This window comes from Pristiophorus japonicus, chromosome 3, assembly GCF_044704955.1.
Source record: "Pristiophorus japonicus isolate sPriJap1 chromosome 3, sPriJap1.hap1, whole genome shotgun sequence".
NCBI classification, from domain to species: domain Eukaryota; kingdom Metazoa; phylum Chordata; class Chondrichthyes; family Pristiophoridae; genus Pristiophorus; species Pristiophorus japonicus.
Window position 1 is genome coordinate 92,173,013 of NC_091979.1, and position 18,086 is coordinate 92,191,098.

General features: G+C 43.0%; 1 protein-coding gene across 1 annotated transcript in view; it reads right to left on the reverse strand.

Moving 5' to 3' along the window:
- LOC139254146 (sodium-driven chloride bicarbonate exchanger-like) overlaps positions 1-18,086 on the reverse strand; it is a 319,096-nt gene that overhangs the window by 167,237 nt on the left and 133,773 nt on the right. The window contains exon 9 of the mRNA XM_070873648.1: positions 11,583-11,740. Within this exon, the coding sequence (XP_070729749.1) occupies positions 11,583-11,740 (158 nt within the window). The remainder of the gene's footprint in view (positions 1-11,582; positions 11,741-18,086) is intronic.

An 18,086-nucleotide genomic window follows, 5' to 3' on the forward strand; every position in this document is an offset into this window, starting at 1 on the left:
TCGGTGACATGTGTGATGCATCTCTGGTAGCCGACTGCGAGATGCAGCAAATGTCTGCTGCAGATCCGTGGAAGGAGCCTGAGGCGAAGAAGTTGAGGGTGGTAGTGACCTTGACAGCTACAATAAGGCATGTCCACCAGATCCTCTGGGTTTCAGGTCTGGTTCCAGCAAGCTGTAAATATCTGTGATGACCTGGCGCCATAGCCTGAGCCTCATTTGGCACTGCTGCTCAATCATGTTGAGGAAGCTCACCCTCTGCCTGTATACCATGTGTTGGGGGTATCGCCTTTGGCTTGGTGCAGCCCTGTGCTAATGCCCTCTGTCCTTTGGAACAACAGGTCGTTGAGGAGAATGTTGTTGGTGCTGCTGGTGTGCCTGCTGCTGCTGATGTTGGGCCTCATCCTGGTCCGATTCTGAGGACCAGCGTGAGACAATATAAACAGAACACATGCTGCTGTAATTGATGGCAGATCAAGTAGAGATCAGAGGGCCATTATGTCAACGGTGTGATAAATAATAGCAATATGGTGAGATTGGCTTCCGAATTTGCAGAAGACTTGCAAACTGTAGACACCTAAATTTGTGTTCAAAATGCACTCAGCAAGAGCTTTTCCATTAGACAAGAAAGCAGGTGTCATGTGGGAGTATTTATTGTGCTTTCCATACTTTGCAGTAATGACCTCAAGCAATAGCCACAGACCTTCCACCTCAGTTTGACAGACGTGGTTCCCGAGCTGCGTGATTCCCGTAGGCATTTGGTGAAAGTCAAAAGGTCTGCTTAAAAGCACAGTTACAACAAAGTATTAACAAGGTAAATTAGATTACCCGCCTCTGTCGTTCGAGTCTGTGCCGTGCTGGCAAATGCGCCCAAGTTAATGGCATGAGGAGGCGGGATGACGGTTTGTTTCCGACCCGCTCGCATTTTTTGTGCATTTTACTCCTGACCTGCCTCCAATCCCGTACGCATGGCAGCACGAAAATTCCGGCCATGGAGTAAGTTTTCTGATCTATTTCTGTACATAGATTTATTTAATGAAAATCCAAACACAGGAGTTCTAATCTAGCGGGAATATTCTGTAATCCCTCACTCCCAGTGAAGATCTGTGATCGAGGAGAATGTGAGTAAGAGAATCAACGCAACAGTAATGGTCTAGAATTTGCTGTCAGTGGCAAACCTCAAAGAAAGCTGCTGACAAAGATCTTGCGATCTCTGTGGTGAAAACTTTAGCAAGTACAGTAAGTTCACACCAGTGCAGTCATTTCAGTGCTGAGTCTATCGGCAAGAACTGCAACAGCGCACGCTGTGGAGGAGCAGGGTATCTCTGACAGCGACTTCTGGATTTCCATGTTTAACTGCACATGTGCATACTCCAGAAGTTACTGTCAGATTTCCTCTTATTCGAATGCTGAGCACTGATAGCTTCACTGTTACTCTCATCGCAAATTCCGAGCCATCCTGTCTAATATAGCTTGGATTTTGCGGTAACAGGCTATCAGCACTCACCATTATTAAAGAGTAACTTCCGGCGACTGCACATGCATAGTTAAATGTGGAAATCAGGAATATGCTGTCTGAGTTCCCTGCTCCTCCAGCAGCTTTTCAATACCGGTATCTCGCTGCTAGAGACTCGGTATTCAAATACATGGAAGTGCATGAAGTTGGGGTACTTACGTAATCGCTACCCACTGGGTTAGGGCTTGTCCATTCATGTATATGTAAGTTTTTCTTAATTACTGTCAAACAACCTCTCTGTTGCTGAAAATTTATTTTTTACAAGTGTAGAGTCTCATACTTCAGATTTTAATTATTGTTGGAGATTTAAAAAAAATGTTTTTTTACTTTCTTTTCTGTCTCTTTTATCTCTCTCTCTTAATCCCATCTTTCTTTCCTTCTCTTGATTTCGTTTTCTGTGCATGATTTGGCATTGAATTAACCATTCCAACTGACACTTCCTGGTTCAGACTCTGCATGCCACAGTAAACGGGTCCTTTTCAGAATGGCAGGCAGTGACTAGTGGGGTGCCGCAGGGTTCAGTGCAGGGACCCCAGCTATTTACAATATACATCAATGATTTAGATGAAGGAATTGAATGTAATATCTCCAAGTTTGCAGATGACACTAAGCTGGATGGCGGTGTGAGCTGTGAGGAGGATGCTAAGAGGCTGCAGGGTGACTTGGACAGGTTAGGTGAGTGGGCAAATGCATGGCAGATGAAGTATAATGTGGATAAATGTGAGGTTATCCACTTTGGTGGCAAAAACAAGAAGACAGAATATTATCTGAATGGTGAGAGATTAGGAAAAGGGGAGGTGCAACAAGACCTGGGTGCCATGGTAGATCCATCATTAAAGTTTGGCATGCAGGTACAGCAGGCGGCGAAGAAGGCAAATGGCATTTTGGCCTTCATAGCTAAAGGATTTGAGTATAGGAGCAGGGAGGTCTTACTGCAGTTGTACAGAGCCTTGGTGAGGCCACACCTGGTATATTGTGTTCAGTTTTAGTCTCCTAATCTGAGGAAGGACATTGAGGGAGTACAGTGAAAGTTCATCAGATTGATTCCCGGGATGGCAGGACTGACATATGAGGAGAGACTGGATCAACTGGGCTTGTATCCACTGGAGTTTAGAAGAATGAGAGGGGATCTCATAGAAACATATACAATTCTGACGGGATTGAACAGGTTAGAGGCAGGTTCTGGAACTCCCCGTTGCTGGGGAGTTCCAGAACCACGGGTCACAGTCTAAGGATAAGAGGTAAGCCATTTAGGACCGAGATGAGGAGAAACTTTTTCACTCAGAGAGTGGTTAACCTGTGGAATTCTCTACCGCAGAAAGTTGTTGAGGCCAGTTCGTTAGATATATTCAAAAGGGAGTTAGATATTGCCCTTATAGCCAAAGGGATCAAGGGGTATGGAGAGAAAGCAGGAAAGGGGTACTGAGGTTGAATGATCAGCCATGATCTTATTGAATGGCGGTGCAGGCTTGAAGGGCCGAATAGCCTGCTCCTCATCTAATTTCTATGTTTCTATGTTTCTATGTAAGGATTCTTCAATCTGACTGGTTAAGGAGATACACAGTTGCTTGCCTTTCTCACACAGGTCCCAGATATTCTGTAGAGGATTTATAATAACAAAACATTTAGTGAAAAATCCCGTAGATACTCTGTGGGCAAGTCTAAGTTTAATGAACAGCGAGGGCCGTTTGTTCGCCGGTGGACACAAAATCCAGGCCATACTCTCATTGCACTGTTAGTGTCTCATCCACAGAAACACCTACATAATAGTAATGTTTAAAGATTAACAGATTCCCTTGTATCTTAATGTTAATGAAATAATCAAATACACTTTAATACTACCCTTTATTTGATCAACAACGTGATTTACATAGATGCAAGGTAACTGCACTTTTTTCAGTTTCCTTAAATCATACTGCTTTTGTCACAGCTTTAAAGAGGAAGAAACTTAATGCTGTATCCAATAGAAAAATAACATAATAAAAATTAACAAAGTACTGCTTTTCCCTGACCAAAGCCATTTTCTCATAATTAAACCAATTAAATATTAATTGTTCGTTAAGGTGTAATCATTTTGTGAGGTAGCATTAATAATTCAGATTTTAATTTTCCCATGCTCAATTTACTTTTGAGAGTAAATAATTCTAACACTTTAAGATGCTGATTTGTATATATGTGTTATTTGCTTGTTAGACAACAAATGGAGACTGTAAACATTTACTCAAGATTTACTGGATTCTCAAATGACATTAACTGTGCACAGCTGGTCTAAAAGCAGTGGAGGCAGCGTTTGAGGTAACTGCAGAATAGAAAATTATTTACAGTACCAGTCAAAAAGAAGCCTTTCAATGAGCAGAGCAGCATCGGGTGTTTCTTTACCAGACACTTTGAAGTAGAAGGTTGAGGAATAGCATCGTGAGAGGTGGACGTTTAGGACTTACGACTGCCCAGTGCTGTGTGAATATTGTTGATGTGCCCCTCATCTGGACCTCAGGGAGGAACAATCTGTGCAGATGTGCCTCAACATGAATGCAATCTTTGACCTGTGTTAGCTGCTGCAAACAGACCTGCATCCACAGAATAACATCTGGATGACACTTTCAGTGAAAGTGACAACTGCTCTAAACTTCCATGTCACTAGGTCCTTCCAGGCATCAGCAGGATACATGAATTAGATCAGCCAGTACCCAGATCATTGCCACAACACTGAAATAACAGATGCCCTCCTTTACCATACATTTGCATACATCAAGTTGAACGCCAAGATACAGCACCAGGGGGGAGAGGCAGGCTCACATTTTCCAGTTTTGTGGCATTCCACAAGTCCAATGCTTCATTGATTGTACTCCTAACCACCACAGCAAAGAGTCTACCATGATGCACATTCATGAGGCAGAAATATAATACAGCGGGCTATTTAAAATAACATTTCCTATGTTTAGGCCACTGTGGTTGTGCCGTGCAGAACAAGTTGTATGAGTTAGTAGAATAATTGTAGTATGTTTTAGGCTGCACAATACTGCTATTGGAAAGGTGTATACTTGCTGCCAAAGAGGACCTGCAATCGCCAACAATAGGACAAAATAATGTGAAACATGAACCACTTACAACACAGCAACACGTGCCTAGAGTATAATGAGCACTCATCAACCCTTGAGGCTGCAAACAGGACAGAATACAGATAGCAGATATGTTTAAACAAAGGCACTGTTTTCAGTTCCAATACCAAAAACTCCACTCCCTTCCCACTGACTCCATCTCCCTCACATCGGCTGAACCAAATTGTACAGAACCTTGGCAACCTGTTTGACCCACACCTAAGCTTCAAAGCCCACACCCTTTACATTATCAAAACCAATAATTTCTACCTCTGCACCTCCATCCCTCCTTCAGCCTCATGCTGCTAAAACACCGATCCATGCTCTTGTCATTTCTAGTTTGGATTTCACCAATGTTCTCCTTACTGGCCTTCCAACACATTAAACTTAATGGCCTGGAAATTCCGGTCGGAGGCTTCCCGCGGGCAATTGCCTCCCAACCGGAGAATTTTTACTAAAGTAACTGGTGGTCTAGGAGGTGCCCTGGATTCCGGTGGAGAGGCCTTCTCTTCCCGCGGTGCAAAGCGCGCTCCCATCCGGAGGGTTCCCACGCCGAAGATGCAGTCACATGTGACTGCCCTGCCAATCAGGTAAGTATTTCACAGGTTCCCATTAATAGCAATGAGAACTCATCGATGCGGAGTTCTCGTTGCTATTAATGGGAAAAATCAAACACACAATTAATAAAAAATAAAAAACAGACCACACATATTTAAAATTAATTGAAATTAAAGTTATTAATGTCTTATAAAAAAAATATTTTTCCGATTTAAAAAAAAAAGTTTTTTAAATTCTGGTTAAAAATAAAGTTACCATAGTGGGGAAGGTTTTTAACAATAAAATATGTTTTTATAATTTTATTTTATCATGTTTTAGTGTGGTTTAAAACACTTGCGCCTGTAAAAGTAGGCTATGTGCCCGCTTTTATCAGGCGCAAAATTTTTGAGGACATTTGCTGGGCAAGATATACGTAAATACCGCAATCTTGCCCAAGCAAATGTCCTTGCTCTCGATAGGTGAATGATGTGTCAAGCTCCAGCTTGACAGATCGGAAAAGCCGGTTTTCAGCGCTGAAACTGGGCTTTTCCGATGCCTTCCCCGCCCGGTAGCAACTTCATACGGACCCGGGACGCTGGAATTTCAGGGCCAATATCTCGTCCAATTCTTCAAATCCCTACACGGCCTCTCCCCACTTAATTGCTGAAAACTGTTCAGGCTGTATTGCCCTTCTTGCAGCCTTCAGTCTTCCAACTCTGTTGTCCATGTCATCCTCCATTCACCTCACAATTGCTGTGGGAACTTTTCGCTGCCTTATCCCTACTCTCCATATCTCTCTATATTATCCTCCCAATCCTTATTCCAACTCAACAATAATCCTCTGCCTTCCTAGGCTTAAATCCCGCCGAACAAGCCCACGGCAACTCTGTGCCTCTCAACATTCTTTGAAAGGCCATTCGAGGCATTTGTCATTGCCATCTTACCAGCAGTAACCCCAATTGCCCCAAACTCCTCTCTTACCAAACTTCCCATCAAGCATGCCCACTTGAGGTTTAACCTCACCAACCTCCTTCCAGTCCAGCTCACTTACTCACCTGTGCCCCTTCAGACTCTGCCAACAGATCAATGATCACCGCCCCTTTGCACAGTTCCTTCCAACACCTCCATTCACTTGCGAACAAGGCCCTTGCCATCCATGACTTTATACTGAATGATTGTATTGACATCTTCATCATCATAGGCAGTCCCTCAAATCGAGGATGACTTGCTTCCAAGTCAAAAAGTTCACAGGTGTTTCAATGAAGGACCTAAAATTCCAGGTCCCGAACTAAATCTTCAAGGGTGGAAGATGCCTGTGCGTGAAATTTTAAATGTGTGGTGGCCGTTGCACACCAACCACATCCTGGCTTTGACTAAACCTTGGCCCAAAGGTGGTGACAACTTCCCTCTTATCGAAGCCTCTCCATCTGGCTATACGTTCCACCAGTTGCCCTGCCAAAATAACCGTAATGCTGGCATGACCTTCATCACTGTGGGAGCCTGCATTTCTGAAACTCTTTTCTTCGGCCGTGCAGTCTGGATATCGAAAGGGATAAAAGTTGGAAGATTCAAGATTGGATTAAAATAGGCTGCTAGACGATATGGTGCCTTTTAACCATTGAAATAAGTGCCTTGTCATTGTCTGTATTTGAGTCTAACTTGTTACTATTTGATGACATCATCTGTATGTTAAACAATCTGGTTTATGTATAGTAATTCAGAAAGCAGTTAGCCGTGACGTCAGGACAATTGTACATCATCTGTATGTTAATTGTCTAAATGGACTATGCAAAGAAATAAGAGTTCAAAAGTTTTTTTGGTATAAAGATGAGAGTTTAGACACCGGACACCACACACTGAAATCTCAGAAGGTGTGTCACAAGCAGCCACGGAAAGCAGAGAGCTGCCTTTGTGAAGTATCTCAGTAACTTTCATACTGGGTTTGTTTAGTATGAATGTCTAAATTAAAGACCTGATCCTGCCTTTACTACAACCGAGTGTGTGTGTAATTTGACGTTTAAAGCAACGAAGCGAAAAGAGCAAGACAGCCTTACAACTATCACCAAGTCACACCTTGGTCTTTCCCATACACAAAGGAACATAGGAATAGGAGTAGACCATTGAACCCATCGAGCATGTTCCGCCATTCAATGAGATCATGGCTGATCTGCGACCTAACTCCATATACCCACCTTTGGCCCATATCCCTTAATACCTTTAGTTAACAAAAAGCTATTAATCTCCGAAAGTCATTAATAAAGAGAGTGAATAGTTGAGGCCCCAGAACACAGATCCCTGTGGAACACCACTAGTCACATCCTGCCAATTTGAGTACCTGCCCATTATCCCTACTGCTTGTCTCCTATTGCTCAGCCAATTTCCTAACCACATCAATAATTTATCCTCAATTTTGTGGGCTTCCTTATTTAACAATCTCCTTTGTAGGACTTTATCAAATGCCTTCTGGAAGTCCATATAAATAAGCTCCACAGACCTGTCCAATACTTTAGTCACCTCCTCAAAAAATTCAATCAGGTTTGTCAGGCATGACCTACCTTTCACAAATCCATGCTGACATTCTGATCAAATCAAATTTATTTAGGCGTTCAGTCACCCTATCCTTAATTATAGACTCTAGCAATTTCCAGCCAACAGATGTTAGGCTAACTGGTCTATAATTGCCTGGTTTCCCTCATTCGCCATTCTTAGATTGCGGAGTGACTAGTGCAATTTTTCAATCTAAAGGAACGGTTCCTGAATCGAGAGAACTTTGCAAGATTATAGTTAGGGCATCTGCAATGTGCTCAACTACTTCCTTTCCACCTCTGGAACCTTTTTCTCTTTCGAGCATTTCACCCTGTTCCATCCCTCTCAACTTTCCTTTAAAATCATTATTGTCTATCGCCCGTAAGCCCCATCCCGAGTTTCACTGAAATATCCTCCTTCCTTTCCTCCCTCAATCTCTTCAGTGAGTGATTCCTCATCCTCAGTGATTTCAATCTCCATCTCAGCTCCCTTTGTTCTCTCCTATCTGAATTCACCCCCCTGTATTCCCTAAACCTCTCCCTCCCTATACACTCAGAGAAAAAAAGGGAACTATAGGCCAGTTAGCCTGACATCAGTAGTAGGGAAAATGCTAGAATCTATTATTAGGGACCTGGTAACGGTATTTATAAAATTATAATATGATTAGGCACTGTCAACACAGTTTTATGAAAGGAAAATTGTGTTTTACAAGTCTATTAGAGTTTTTTGAGGGTGTAACTAGCACGGTAGATAAGGGGGAACCAGTGGATGTAGTATATTTGGATTTTCAAAAGGCATTTGATGAGTGGCCATACAACAGGTTGTATAGAAAAGCAGATTATTTTTTCAAAGGTGAGAGACTATTAAGTGCTGGTATACAAAGGGACTTGGGTGTCCTTGTACATAAATCACAGAAAGTTAACATGCAGGTAGAGTAAGCAACTAGGAAGGCAAATGGTATGTTAACCTTTATTGTAAGGGGGTTGGCGTATTCAGAGTAAGAAAGTCTTGCTGCAATTATATAGGGCTTTGATGAGACCATATCTGAAATACTGTGTACAGTTTTGGTCTCCTTACCTAAGGAAGAATATACATAGAGGGGGTGCAACAAAAGTTCACTAGGTGGATTCCTGAGATGAAAGGGTTGTCCTATGAGGAGAGATTGAGTAGAATGGGTCTATATTCTCTCGAGTTTAGAATGAGAAATTATCTCATTGAAACAAATAAAATTCTTAGAGGGCTTGTCAGGGTACATGCTGAGAGGCTCTTTCCCCTAGCTGGAGAATCTAGAACTCGGAGGCATAGTCTCAGGATAAGGGGTCGGCCATTTAGGACTGAGATGAGAAAACATTTCTTCACTTATAGGATTGTGAATCTTGGAATTCTCTACCCAGAGGGCTGAGGATGCTTAGTCATTGAATATATTCAAGACTTTTGGACACCAAGGGAATCAAGAGATATGGTGATGGGGTGTGAAAGTGGAGTTGAGAGAGATCAGCCATGAATGACAGAACAGGCTCGAGGGTCAGTATGGGCTACTCTTGCTCCTGTTTCTTATTTCTTATTACCCTATTCATGATGACCCAGTCAACTCCAAGGCCTCTCTAATTGTTTGGTCTTGATCACTAATTAGGCTGACTCTGACCATTTCCTTGTATCCCTCACTACCCATATCCCCTACCCCCTTCCAATCCCACTTCCTTCTGCATCTACCCCTGAAAAAAACTCTCCCCTCTAGTTGTTTACAACTTCACTTTCAAATTCATAACAGCCTAAAGCTTTGCCCCTCCATTTGCCATGATACCTCTGCAGTAGTTGATTTCTTCAACCATATCTCCACCTTTTATTCCCTTGTCCATAGCAAAGCATTCACTGTCTCCCATCTCAGATGTTTCCATGGTACGGGCCCATCTTCATTCACTCAAGTCCAAGGGATACAGACTTGAGCAATTCCAGTTACAATTTTGGACAAATTAAGGTTTTATATACCATTAGCTTTAACTTTCTGTGCCTAACGAAGTCAAAACCTATGTGCTGGGATTGTGGCCTGGAACTCCGGAAGAACCCAAAGATAGTTTTAAAAAATTTAAATATGGCCCTCTTTGTACAGAGTTACTTCTATCTCCATTCTTGGTGTGAACCAAGACCCTCCCCAGGGCCTGACAGTTTGCATCCAAATTTCCAGCCACTGCAATATGGCAGTTACCCTACCTGCAGCCCCAATGCTAAGGGCATCCACCACTGCAATATTAAATATTGGACTTCCCAGTGATCCCATGAATATTGGTGTGGTCAGTAGTGGACTCATTTCAATACTTCTGCCATAATACACCCCGCAATGCCCTCCACGCCTCCCCCACCTCCCTTGCAGGTTTTATTGGCCAAGGTCTTATTTTCTCAAGTCCATAAATAGCATGGTAAGCAAATGTTCCCCTGCAATATGAATGTTCCCTAATTAACTCCAGGAATCTTTTTCTCTCACAAGAGCACTTTCTTTTCTATCTCATTACGACCAAACACAATGGGTTAATGGGAAAGTGTAGAAATTTGGCAGGATTTAAAAACTACTGGGCTGAAATTGCATATTGCCTCGTTTGGGGGCGGTAACCTTTCTGAGGCCGGACATTCTGCACCCAGAGCAGAAGTCCCGCCTTGGAAGCAAAACTGGGCTTACTGCCTCTCACAGGAAGTGGAGTGCAATGTCGGGCACTCCACTTCCTCTCGGGGCGGGCTTGGGAGCCCTACCCGGGCGACCGTCGGAGCGCTACGCTGACGCGTTCAAAGGGACCTCCCCTTCCGTTAAAGGGGAGGGGCGCTGCAAGTTCTGCAGGGCTTTTGATGGGCCTCCACTAGGCCACCGGGGATGCGGGGATGCGGGGTGTCGTGGCCACATCCCGGCACCAAAACGGAGTGCCAGATTGCAAAATTGCGGCACAGATCCCACGTAAATTCTCTCCAAGGCCGGACCAGTAAGTCAGAGGATGGCACTAAATGGCGACATGCACCTCACCTTTAAGTTTCACCCCGTGAACGAAGTGCGGCCCGGTTCGCTACCCGCGATGCTGGCGCTGATATCGCCTGCGGCAACCTCATGGGGCACTGCCCAATTTTTGCCATGGAGCGAAAACAGGCCATGGTGGGGTGAAAAGGGGTCACGGCACATGGTGATGACATCATCAGCGGAGGCACAAGGGACTGGGGCGCTACCAGCAGGGGCGTGACGTTACCGGTTTCAGGTCTCTGCTAAATCCTGCGCAATTCTGCGGGAGCCAGTAGCAACACCCCGCCCCCACACCAGGCAAAAACACTTTTGCGTCCCATTAGCGTACCCGGGGTGCTAACAGGAGGCATACAGCAGGGGAATTTTGCCCCCTACATCTTATTTAGCCAACAAATTTAATTTTTGAAAGCATTTTCTTTACAGTGGACTAGCAGCCAGTATTAAGGAGATCTTCCATATATTCATAAAAATTCTCAGTTGGTTCAATTCAAACCATTCAGGTTCAAATGTGTTTCCCTAATGCAAAACAAAAGTATCTGCACAGGTGTGGGAGGGGCGGAGAGCTCAGTTGGGGTAAAGGGGAGAATGCTTCAAAATTTATTGCTAGTCTAGGAAGACAGCCTTATATTTTTGGACGGTGATCAGCTCTGGACATACCAAAATGTTAGAGTTTACAAGGCTGGAATCTGAAAGAGAACATATCCTTATCTCTAATACAAAAGCAAAATACTGCGGATGCCGGAATCTGAAATAAAAACAGAAAATGCTAGAGATTTCCAGCATTTTCTGTTTTTATCCTTATCCCTGTCAGTTGAATTGCCTTTGTATCTAATTTATGTTCCAGTACATATATTAATAATTGTTGGTTACCAGAGAGTTACATACACAGTGCATGTAGGAGACTAACCGTGTCGGAATAGGCACTTCAGCAACCCCTGAGAGAACAGCAGCAGGAGACAAACGGACAAATGCTACTATTGATCGATCCAGGAATTCAAGTTCACCAACTAAAATATTTGAAGCCTCTGCACCTGGGGGAATCTTTTTCATAAAGTGCATATCCACCTGAAAGAAGAACACAGTGTAAAACAGCGGACATTACATAACTTGTACATTGATAAAATGTATCTGAATAATTGATTATTTTATCCTCTACATGTCATTCCAGTTAAAATTTTAGACAAATATACCATTAGCTTGTGTCTACTGAAGTCAACGCCTGTGTGCAGCTTCCAATCCAGTGATTTGAACAATATTTTCTGCACAGAAATAATTAGTAATGATCTTCAAAGTAATTTCTATATTAAATCAATTACAATCAGCATGCCTTGCTGCTAAATACAGGTCACTGGTAGAGGGGATGGCTCACAGGATCCATGGTGAGTCAAGCCTGACAAATGGCTTTCTGCTTCCTGAAGCTGAGGGTGACAGTGAAGAAGAGAGGGTGGAAGGACCTCTCTCCGCATAGCAAGAGGGTGGCGCACAGCGAAGCCAGGATGAGGGTCAGGACAGGCAGCTACCAGAGAAAGAAAGGATCAACTAGTATCCCAGTGCTTTCAATAAATAAAGGCTGACTCACCAAATAAAGTCACTTCACACCTGCATGTCTTTTCCCCCACCCCTAACCACCCTTCGCAGACCTCCACACTGTCACAATCTATGACTTCATTTAAGTGGTCATAATTTTGTCCCAGTATAATCAAAATCTTGGTAAGAGTTGTCGTGAACTAACTTGAAAGTGAAATGAATAAGCAAAGCACTCTTCCTATCTTACCTGCTTGTCCCCAAGTACTGCTAAAGAGTGCAGACTGAACAGCACTTTTAAAAAACTGCACAGCTGTTTCTTAGTGGTTCAACTGCTTACACCCATTTTACATGGGTTTTACACCAATGCCTGCACCAATGAGTATACAAACCAGCAGACCCAGGAAACATGTGTGGCAATTGTGGTGCAAATCACATCAAAGAAATTTTAGGTCATATTGTTTTTCTTCATTCTAATTGGAATTCTTTTAAAAGAACAAATACATTGATTTTTAAAAGCAACAAAAGCCTCTAATTATTAACTAATATTTAATTGTGTTTTGTTAATAGCTAGAAAATGTAAGCATACTAACTACGGACACATGTGAGGCATGGAGGGACAGATTGGAGAGAGAGGAGAGACAAGGACACAAAAAGAGACGGGCAGACAAGCAGAGACAGAAAGACGCAGAGATTTGCAGAGATCTCTTAGAAAGTTACAAACTAGTGCTGCCAGGCCTGGGATTTCCCCACCTTCACCCAGTGCTGTTGGTCACATGCCCTTGTCCTTCCCTCACTGCTGACAAACACCTGAGAATCCACCAGTGACTCAAAGCCTACATACACCCACAAGTTCTGCAAACCACCGGTTCCCCTCCACAGTGATGCCAGTTCAAATGCCTCTCTCCCCACCCCTTGCTACAAAACACCAGTAGCCTCATTGTAGTGCTGCCAACTCTGGGAGCCTGACCCCAGTCCTACCAAAGCCCAGAACCATCCTCCATTGCTAGAAAAAGTCAAGACCTCCACAAATGCAACTAAATCCCACCCCCCTTACCCAGTACTGCTATATAACTGGGGAGCAAAATTGGCCCATGCACCGTTTGAGGTGCACAATTTGAATTAAATAAATATGTAGCACCCAGCGAGATGGGCCATTAAATGTCGCTGAATTGGGGTCTTTGTCTGAAAAAAATGCGCTGGGCGGTATCAGTGGCGTGATTCGCATCCGTGGGGTGGTAGCGTGGCGTTAGCAGGGCGCAAGGCTCTGCAAAGTCGGCCGACAAAAAAAGGATGCTGGCCATGGCGCAAGGCCCTCCCCTTTAAGAGTGACTGGGCACTCCAGCCACGACAGCTTCGTGACCCGCGAAAAGGGGTCAGCGCGGGGCGTGAAGGGGTCTGCGCGCAGGCCGATAAATCATTAGCGTCCCATTAGCACCTTGGTACTAACAGAGCTATAAAAAGGAACAATTTTTGCCCCCAGATATTTAAATCCTATATACGTACATACACGCATAACAAATAAAGGCCACTTATTCCACTTAGTTTTGATTTCACAAAATAATGGAAAGAGTCGTGGAGTTCGATTCCCAAAGCCCAAAGTAAAAATCCCAGAATACTGAATAAATATAGAATTTGACTTACTCAGTTACAGTGGCCCTGATGTTATCCCCTACAAGGCATAATCACCCCTTTTATTTTAAACAGTATATCTTCCAATTCACTAATAAATGCCACTTGAGGTCTTCTAGGATAATGTATTTGTGCTTAGTTACTTAGTTGCATTATTGAAATGAATATTCACCTCAAATGATAAATTACTTTATTATAAATCACAATTTGCATAGTCTATGAATCCGTATACTACCGTTTATCGTGAATTTTATGTGATTTAGCCCATCCTATTCTTACTCACACATTATGAACTCATATATGAATGTCACTTCATTTATATGCTATTCCACTCTCACAATCTACTGCAATGCGTCAAAAATAGCAACATAAGGTGGCAGTCAAAGCAAAGTGAACAGTAGAATGGCCGTCTTGGCAACTACAATCATGAAATGCCTGAAAGGTTTACACTGAATTAGTCGAGAAACTACAATGACATAACTGTGCTATGTTCTCACAAGCACTGTACGGTATAAAAACCCCTCTTAATTAACTCTACTCTTAGCTCCAAATCTTTCCTAATTCTTTTGTAATAAATTCAAACATCCAATCCCTTTGCTCATAACCTGCTTATGTCTAGATTTGCATTTTTATGCAGTTTTATGCAGCCAATTTTTTCAAAGATGTAACCAAAATCAACTTAAACTTCAAATTTTTCTTGAAAACCTACAAATGAAATGTTTAAGCCTATATCTAGATGCAGAATTGATTTCTGATCAAATATAAAATAGAATGTTCCCATACCTCCACATGCACACTATTCCATTATTCTCCTAAACAATGAACAGGCTGAATTTCTAATCTTCCATGTTATTGAAAATAAATTTAAGGCTGCAATTCAGTTGAAATTACTCATATTTTAAAGATTTTTTAAAATTTCAAAGTTGAGACAAAGCTCCTTTGTGTTAACTCTTCAAAGGGTTATTAAGAACTGTCATAATGATTTCAGTTCTATATCTTTGTATCTTTTTATCTAAAGCTATATACTTCCATCTCTATATCTATCCATATCTATCTATATACGTGTTTATTTCCACCTACATATATTTATGAATATCTTGCTCATGATGAGTTAGAGGATGTAGTAGTTCTAAGAAGAATGGAGTTGGGGTTTGGATGCATTGGGATCAGAAGATGTTGGAATTTTGGAGTACTAGAGAGAGAAGATCTTGCGGTTTGAGAACATTGGATGGGCATTATAAACAGATCTTGGTGACACTGTAATTGCAGGCTGGGGCCAGTCGACAACGTTGTAACTTCACTGTATCCTGTACCAATGTAGCCGCTGGCAGACCTTGTGCAATGCTGCAGGAGATAAATTAGTTGTTTATGAAAGTTTAATGATTTTGTTTTGCAAATTCTGTAATATTTTAATTTTTTGTTGGATTATAAATATCATTACCAAGAGTAAATTCTCAGTTTAGGAAGAAACTAAAATGTCAGCCAAAACAACTTTAGAAAACGATTTTGAACAATATTATTGGGACCATTTCTGGTTCTTGCTTTGGTAGTTGTTTGCTTACTGCAAATTCTTGATTCATAGTTTTTGAAGTTTCTGATTAGTAGTTTTCATTCCAATTTGTGACCTGATCATTGGTAGGTTTAATTTGATTTGTTGCTCTTTTATGAATATGAAATTTCACCCAATCGAGTGCAAATATTGCATTGAAATTTGCATCTAGAAAACTGTGACACCTGAGGTGTGATGGACACAGGTGCATCTCAGATACAACACAATGGACTAGATTTTCCATTATTTTTGCATGCAAACTGTCTAATTAACTTCCATTTTAATACTGAAATGAGGAGTAACGCCCATATATCGCCCATTTAGGCACAAAATGGAAATTGACGCCTATTTCTCAGTCACTTATCGCTGTGCATTACTTTCAGCATGTGCATAACGGCGAGAAAAAATAATATCGCCCACCCACTATTTTTGGGCGGAATCATCAGAATGGGCGAACCCAGCGCCCATAATATCACTCAGCGTTACTTTTGGCACATAATTAACGCCGAGATTTAATAATACCGACCGCCCACTGTTTTTTGTCGTAAAGATCACATTTGCTGAAACTAACGGCCAGTATATCGCCCATCCTTACTTTCGGCACCTCGCACACATCTCATCGACAATATCGCTCGACAAAACCGCTGTGAAAAAGTTGAATTGACCAGAACTACTCACAGCAGTATGGACGCCATGTTCTAAATCGCAGGTCGCAATCATTTAAAAGGCTGCTCTGCTTCAACCTCGGGGGAGTTCCGATGTACTTGAGGTGATGTGAACATCTGAACAAACATCTTATCATACTGTGGACGATTGGAATTTACTAGGTGTCTTAGTGGGGACATTCATTCTTTGTGAACAATCGGTGTAATGCAGATAGCTATTGAAATGGCGCCTGTCATTTCTCAGTCTCTCTTGATGACCACTCACATGCTGCAGACTAGAGATGGCAGAAGGTACATTCAACAACATCATGTGCCCAATGTAAGACGTGCAAGGCTGATGACGAGGACTAGACGTTACACCCCCCGCACTTACAGAGAGAAGCGGTCTTACCTCAACTTCTGCGACACCACCTGCCTTCGAAGACTGCGCTTCCACAAAGAGGTTATCAGTGAGATATGCCAGCTCAGGGGAGATCTGCAGCCTGCCCAGCACCATCAGGACTGCACTCTCCGTCGATGTCAAGGTCACCGCGGCAATGTCATTCTACGCGTCGAGTTCCTTTCAGGCCTCAGCTGGCAACATTTGCAGTATATCTCAGCATGCCACACATTGCTGCATTAGACAGGTCACTGAAGCCCTGTATGCATGCAGGAGTGACTTTATCAGCTTCCCTATGACCAGGGAGACTCAGACTGAGAGGGCTTTAGGATTCTACTGAATTGCTAACTTCCCCAAGGTGCAGGGAGCAATAGACTATACGCACATCATGATGCGGGCACCTTTTCAGGATGCAGAGGTCTCGCGGAGGTAATGTTGGTGGTACTTTGCCAGTGTTTTGAGGTACCTGCTATACATAGTCCATGGGCTAGATTTTCCACTTTTTTTGCATGCTTAACGCCCACTTAACGCACATTTTACCACTGAAATGAGATATAACACCCATATATCACCCATTTACCCACAAAATGGAAACTGGCTGGCATTTTTTGGGACCTTATCGGCGAGCATTACTTTCCCTATGTGCTTAACGCCGGGACAAAGTAATACCGCCCGCCCATTTTTTGGGGGCGGAATCATCAGAATGGGTGAAATCAACACCCATAATATCGGCCAGCGTTAATTTCCGCACGGAATTAACGCAGAGATTCAATAATACCGCCCGCCTACTTTTTTTTTGTCGTAAAGAGCATATTTATCGAAACTAGTGGCCATGAGATTGCCCAGCGTCAACTTGCACACATATTGCCCACAATATCGCTCGCCCAAAAAAACGTCCAGAAAAAGTGGAACTAACCACAGCATCATGGACGCCATGTTCTACATCACATGTTGCATCCTTTAAAAGGCTGCTGTGCTTCAACCTTGGGGGAGTTTGGACGTACTCTGGAGGTCATTGGAGTTGATGTGAACATCTGTACAAACATCTTGACCATACTGTAACAGACTGGAATTTAATAGATGTCTCTGTCAGGACATTCATTGTTTGTGATCAATCGGTGGAAAACAACAAGCTATTGCAATGGGGCCTGTCTTTCTCACCCTCTCTTGATGACCAATTACATACTGCAGGCTCGAGATGGCCGATGGTATGCTCCACAGCATTATGTTCCCAATGTAAGACTGATGAGGAGGACCAGACATTACATCCCTCGCAAGTACAGGGAGAAGCAGTCTTACCTCGACTTGCCCAACACCACCTGCCTTTGGAGACTGTGTTTCAACAAAGAGGTTACCACTGAGGTATGCCAGCTCATAAGGGGAGATCTGCAGCCTGCCAGCACCATCAGTACTGCACTGTCCGTCGAAGTCAAAGTCACCGCGGCACTGTCATTCTATGCATCGGGTTCTTTTCAGGCCACAGCTGGCAACATTTGCAGACTGTCTCAGCATGCCACACCATTGCTGCATTAGACAGGTCATTGAAGCCCTGTACGCACTCAGGAGGGATTTGATCAGCTTTCCTATGACCAGGGAGACACAGAGTGAGAGGGCGCTAGGATTCTCCAGAATTGAAAACTTCCCCAAGGTGCAGGGAGCAAT